The 7,269-nt window shown below is 32.9% G+C and overlaps 1 protein-coding gene across 1 annotated transcript; it reads right to left on the minus strand.

The window, feature by feature from the left end:
* Positions 1-2,215: 2,215 nt before the first annotated feature.
* Positions 2,216-3,265, minus strand: LOC149063281 (protein CFDP2-like). The gene has a single exon (XM_089215598.1). It carries the CDS (start codon positions 3,263-3,265, stop codon positions 2,216-2,218), a length of 1,050 nt encoding a protein of 349 aa, XP_089071724.1.
* Positions 3,266-7,269: the final 4,004 nt, after the last annotated feature.

Consider the following 7,269-nt stretch of genomic DNA (forward strand, 5'->3'; position numbering starts at 1 on the left):
AAAAGCGTAAAGCCGAATGCCGTATTTAAATGTCTAGCAAGTCAGTCACGTCAAGTGAATACCGATTTCGGAGACTGTATGGTTAGAATTTTGTACATAGCGCATGTAATGTTGCACTACCATAATGGTAGACGATATGAGTAGGTAATACGATTGACGTCGCGATATGTGGATTTATAATAAAAGGTTTTTGTGGTAACCCATCGAAGGCGGCAATATTTGAAAACCGTGTTCGAGCGTCTATCAATTCGTATTAGAGAGTCGGTAATCAAAAGTCGACCCACATGAAACGTAAAATATAATATCATATACAATATCTTAATATCATAATTAATCAGCCACACTGTCATTTTTGTCGAGTGCACTAAAACAATACAAATTAAAGGATAAATGTTAAAAATTACCAATAACAATGAAATGAAACCGACGGACTACTTGTGTTGGTAAGAATGAACGTAAAAATGTCCGACGTGCCAATGACATAAAGTGAATTACACACATACCTTCTTCTTCTTCTTCGGTAAACTCGGCCACTATGACCATCCCGACATACATCCTTGCCTCCAGTTTTCTCTATTCGATGCCTGTAATCTCCAATCTTCTCCTCCACCTAATGCTTTCACATCATCCCTAACTCCATCCTCCCATCTCCGACGTGGTCTTCCCAGCGGTCTTTTTCCATTAGGGTTCTCCTCCAGTACCACACGTATGAGTGGGTTTTGACTACGCCAGGCATGCCCAGCCCAAAGCAATCTTTTGTTCTTTATTGTTTCGAGTAAGTGTTCTGGGTTTATGAAAGAGTGTCTCTAGTTCATCATTCTTCCTTATTCTCCATTCCCCACTAAGCCTGTACTTTACTGGTCCAAAGATCTTCCTCAGTATTTTTCTTTCCAGAACTAAGAGTTTTCTTTCATCACTTTTCCTTAATGGCCACGCCTCAGCTCCATAAGTAATAACAGGTCGTATTAATGTGATGTATAATTGTAATTTTAACTCTCTTGAAAGTGATCTTGATCCCAGTAATTTCGCAAGACCATAAAGGCATTTATTTCCTGACTGAATTCTTGTTCCTATTTCTATTTCGATTTCATTTCTCTCTGACAGTATGGATCCTAGGTACTTAAATTGTCTTGTTCTTTTGAAATTTCGGTTGTTGATGTTAAGAGTTGGATATAATCTTATAGTGTCTCGTCTTCCTACTACCATATATTCCGTTTTGTCCTCATTGATATGGAGTCCAACTTTCAGTGCTGCTTTCTCCAGCCGGTTTAATAAATCTTTTAGTCCGTCTTGTGAATCCTCCATGATCACCAGATCATCTGCATAAGCCAGAAGTCCTATGGACGATTCCTGGAATTTAACTCCTTCTTGCGGTGTAATATTCATCTCTCTTACGACTTTCTCTACTACTATATTAAATAAGATTGGTGACATAGCGTCTCCCTGTCTTAATCCCGATTTAACTAAAATTGGGCCTGAGTTTGTATTTCCAACCTTAACTTTGACAAATGTATCCAAAATGCTTATCCCAACCAATTTTATAAGCTTGTCCTGGAAATGGAATTCTCTCAAGATGTTTATTAAGCTTTCTCTATGGATGCTATCATACGCCTTCTTAAAATCTATGAAAAGAACGTGTATTTCTCTATCGAACTCCCAGATATTTTGAAATATTTGTCTTAAAATAAATATCTGGTCTGTGGTCGATCTTCCCGGTCTGAAGCCACCTAGGTAATAATAGAAACCCCGGTCTAATTGCCAATAATTTGTTCTGCTTTTGTTTTTATTCTTGTTAATAGGCAATTCTTGTTTACTTCCCTTTTTATGAATTGGACAGATCACCGCTGTCTTCCACTCTTTAGGCATTTTTTCAGTTGTCCAGACTTCGTGAATTACCTTCCATAACCACATTACCATTTCCTCTCCGCCTTCCTTTAAGAGCTCTGATTGAATGTCATCCTCTCCGGGGGATTTGTTATTCTTTAGCATGTTTATCTGTAATTTTATTTCTTCCAAGATCGGTCTTCACAATCCTGTGATTCTTGGATTTCCTGATTAAAATTAAAATTAAAGGTTTCATTCGGTTCTTCACAGTTTAGCAAGTTTTCAAAGTAGCTAGCCCATTTCTTTGCCAACTCTTCATTTGTAGTTATCAGGGAGCCATCATCATCCCTTAGAAATCTTTCTTTCTTTTTGTATCCACCTCTGAGATCATTCAGGTCACTCGCTTATACATATCCCTAGTTCTGTGTGTTTTATAATCGAGTTCTGCTGTTTCTAATATGTTTTGAACGTATTTTCTCTTTTCACATCTCAATATCTTGCTGGCTTCTTTTTGGCGAGTTCTAAATCTTCTCAGTGTTACTTCGTTGTTAGTGTCAATTAACCACTCTTGTCTTGCTAATTTTCTTCTTTGTACAGCTTCTTCACAAATCGTATTGAACCATGGTTTTGTTTTCGATACTTTTTTTCCCAAGACTTTCGATGATGCTTCATTTATGCTTTCTTTTACATGTTCCCATGTTTTATCAACATTTAAGTTTCTTTCTATATCTAGTTGTTTACTTTTAATAATATTCTGAAAGCACTCTACATACTCTTTGCATATTTGTTTGTCCTTTAGTTTATTTATATCGGTACGTCCTTTGTTTGTTAGATTACCTTTCTTATACTTCTTAATTTTTACTTTCATCCATATACCAACCAATAGGTGGTCCGAGTCCATATCAGCTCCCCGTAAAGTTCTTATATTCAGGATACTATTTTTGAATCTATTATTTATTAGGACATGGTCAATTTGGTTTTGATGTCTCCCATTCGGCGAGATCCATGTATATTTATGTATGTCTTTTCGTTGGAACATAGTACTTTTGACCACCAAACCCTTTCCTAAAGCGAAGTCGATTAATTTAGTACCATTATCGTTGGTGCTGGAATGTAGGCTGTAGTTTCCAATAGTCGATTTGTAGCACTCTTCCCTTCCTATTTTTGCATTGAAATCGCCTAGTACTAATTTTATATCACCTTTTGACGTGCTAAACGTATCTTCTAGTGTTGCATAAAACAGCTCTTTTTCTTCTTCATTCTTATCCTCAGTTGGAGCATGCGCGTTGATTAATACCATGTCAAAATTGTCTGTTTTAATTGTTAAAGTTGTAATTCTCGGATTTATATCTCTAAACTCCTTTACTGAATGTATAATTGATTCGTGCACAGCAAAACCGGTTCCCAGTTTATGACCTTTTTCGCATTTTCCGTTAAACATACCTAAACAATACCTACATCATCAAGAGTGTATAGTGTAGGTACATGATAAATACCCACGCATGGAAACGCCATCGACACCGTCAACGTTTATACAGATCACACAAAGTCGAACCAAAAGTGACATTTTAACATTTTAAAAGCAAACAGAAACAGTTGTTTTTAAATATTATTTGTACATGGTACATTATTATTATTATTGCATTACTATTATTTTAACGTCAAAAGTAACATGACATCATAATATTATGGTGGTATAGAGAGTGGAAAATAACTTCTAAAAGGCAGTGATTGAAAAATATATGTGAGGGGCTGAAGGCCTCCCAATTTTTTTACTCTAATTGCGTCTATGTGCAATACAATTGAAGTACGGTTAGGTTAAAATACAGATATAAGAAGATGAGTTGATTAGTTTGTACATTCATATTTATAAAAGTAAGTGTAGATACTATAAATTATATGGTAAGTCTGAGCCATCTGAGGTGAATATTTGTATCATGTGAGTACTATGTAATTGTATGAAAGAAAGTCCATTATAAACTATACTGTGAAAATGTATAAGTGTTTTGTTCATTTGTTAAAAGTACAATAACTGTAACTCTACCTTTTATTGAGTGCGTGTGTGAACTATGCAATAGAAACATAGTTCAATATCAATACGGTCAAATTATTCAATTGTATTTTGTTTTGAGCAGTAAAACAAAACAGAAGAACTACTTTTTTGACCACTGATAACTTGCTTTATCTTACATATAAAATCAGCAATTTTCACGGCGTATATAGTAATAAACGTTATATAACAACATTAAGACCATAGGCGTGTCCACGGGGGGTGCAGGGTATGCAACCGCACCCTCTGCGATTTCAAGTGGCACCATGAATTAAGAAAAATTGTTTAAAAAATGTGGCTAGGGCTCATTAGCCCCTTGGGTACGCACCAGGTTGCACTCTCTGCGTCAAAGGTCTAAACACGCCTATGATTAAGGCAACAAAAAATACAATGCGAATAATATATTGTTATGAAATATGATATTAATATGTTAATAGCAATTCATGGTGATACATAATAATAAGTTAACTTAAGCATATACGATGTACAGTTAGTTCTAAAGTATAGGGAGCATTGAAAAGAGTATAGCATGTGGAATGATGAAATCCGTAGTACACATCTTACAATTAATAAAGAATTCAGTAGAAAGCCATTTAGCAGAACTCAACTGTTTGTAGTTAAAATACCTAGGTACCGATGTGTTATGTATGTAGGTACAGACAAACAACTGTTTAAGAAAACATATAAGTATAAGTTGATATAGTTGTGAGTTGTAACACATTTAGTGTAGGTGTAAGTGTGTGTGTCTGTCATAGGCGCTGTAGTGGTGGAGGGGCTGTAGGGGCTAAGCCCCCTAAAAAACATTCAAAGTCCCCCTAAAAACCACGCAAAGCTTTATATTAAAAAAACAATAATAGAAAACTTGTTAACTTTGAAGGATCATCATTACTTATAAATCAATATTTGTTTGAAGTTATACCTTATGAATTGAAATGTGAGATGATTGTTTTGAAAAATATGATGAAATGAGTTACTATAATATATCTAAAGATACAGTTCCAAATCTTTTTGAAATGATTCAATTGGCTTTCACTCTTCAGGTCAATTCCGTCTACTTGCAACGGCCATTTTCTGCAATGAGAAGAAATAACAATTACCTCAAATCTACTATTATGTCAAAGGAACGGTTTTCGAAATAAGCAATACTTCATATTGATAGAGATGTTATATTGTTGACAACGAAATTATTTTAAATAGAAAAATAAGAATATAAAATGTAAAAACTGTATTAAATCTGTTACCTATACTTATAAAAGTTCATTATTGTTTTATTTTTTATTTTTAAGTTTTACTTGCCTGGCAATTAGCACATTTTTATAGAGGATAAAGGATAACTTCTGATAGTCAGTGATTGTAAAATATATGTGAGGGGCTGTGGTGTGTGTGTGTGTTCGTATGTACACAGTTTTACCTAATTAACACTAATACAATCATAATGTTGGTTAATCTACTTGTGACATTAAATTTGAGACAAAAATTGTTGAATGTTCTCATGTGTTGTTAACTGTACAGTATAGTCTATACTATATGCATTAAGTGGGTAAGATTTATGTTTTGCAGAATATTTATATCAGATACTTATAGTATCATGTGAGTACACCTACAGTGTACTTATATGGAAGAAAGTCCATTTTAATATACTGTGAAATGTATAAGTGTTTTGTTAATTTGTTAAAGGTACATTTAAAATAAAAGTGAGCTATAACTTATAAATAACTGTAACTCTACTTATTGTGTGTGTGTGTGTGAACTATGCAAAAGAAACATAGTTCCATACAGTTATACCTCAACAACATATTATTAGGTACTTTAACAACATACAATTTTCAATTGTATTTTATACTGAGCAGTAGAACAAATAGAAGAATGTTTAATTGGTGTGTTCATACATACATATTCATAATCTTTATAATAATTTACTTATAAGTGTTTAATATGCCTATGAGTTTTGCAGAAACAAAATTTGTTGTTGACTCTACAACATTAAGTGTAGGCACCCATATGTAGTGTTATGTAATTAACTTTCAACAGTATGATTGGAGTGAGAAATGTTTATGTCTTGAGTACAGAATTTGGAATTATGAAATCCCTAGTACACGTCTCACAAATAAAGATTTCAGTAGAAAGCCATTTAGCAGAACACAACAGGTGGTTTTAACTGTTTGTAGTTAAAGTACCTATAGATACCAATGTGTTATGAGTAACATTAAAATTGTGTAACACTATTTAATGTAGATGTGTATGTGTGCGTTAGTATGTACAATACAATTAAAACATGGTTTTACCTAATTAACAATAATGCAATCCATAGCCAAAACTGCTATAAGATGAGTTATAAAATATTTGTTAATCTACTTGAATGAGCTTATGTGTTAGTAACTGCAGTAAGTGTAGGTACTATACTATATGTATTAACTATTAAGTGAATTTATAAATTACATAGGTATATGATTGTAGCATCTCATGTGAGTAGAGTGTACTTGTAAGAAAGAAAGTCCATAATGTGTTTTGTTCATCTGTTATTGGTATATTTTAAATAAAAGTTAGTTATAACTTAAAAATAAAGTAACTCTACTTATTGTGTGTGTGTTTGTGAACTATTCACCTAAACAATATTAAAATACGGAATATTCAATTGTATATTGTTTTGAGCAGTAGAACAAAACAGAAGAATGTTTAATTGGTGTATTCATACATGCATATTTATAATCTTTATATTTATTTATTTATGTTGATTAGGCTGAAACAATAAGTGTTTAATATGCATGTGAGTTTTGCAGAAACAAAATGTGTTGTTAACTCTACAACAGTAAGTGTGGCACCCATAGGTATATGAGTTGTGAATAATTATCAACAGTATGATCGGAGTGATGCGTGCCATGTCAGTGGCGTAATTAGGAATTTGTCTTAGGGGGGGGGAGATAAACATACTTAGATTTTCAAGTACAAAATCTGGGAAAACTATTTCATCAAAAATTCTTAAACTAATATATATGTACACAAAATGTATTAATAAATGTGTTTTAAAATTCTACACAATTTAGTACCTATACAATATTATAATAATTTCTTCAAAATGTAAATTTCGAATATATTAGAATTAAAATTTACTTTTAAATTAAATAATAATTTCCTAAAACCTAACGCCTAACGGGACCTACCTACTATTTGAGTTGTTAAACGTATGAAAACAACTACTCTTAAGCTGTTTTTTTCTCTAACGAATAGTGAATTAAATATTGTTAAACCGATTAACTTTGTATGAGTTGTGTACGTAATAAAACCTATTCGGCATGCGTAAGCCCCGTAAAAAAACATTCAAAGTCCCCCTAAAAACCACGCGAAGCTTTATATTATAATATTGAAATATTAAAAAAACAATAAGTGATTACTTT

This window comes from Diuraphis noxia, unplaced genomic scaffold (genome assembly GCF_037042655.1).
Source record: "Diuraphis noxia isolate RWA-SAM2 unplaced genomic scaffold, SU_Dnox_SAM2 contig0001, whole genome shotgun sequence".
Lineage (NCBI taxonomy): Eukaryota > Metazoa > Arthropoda > Insecta > Hemiptera > Aphididae > Diuraphis > Diuraphis noxia.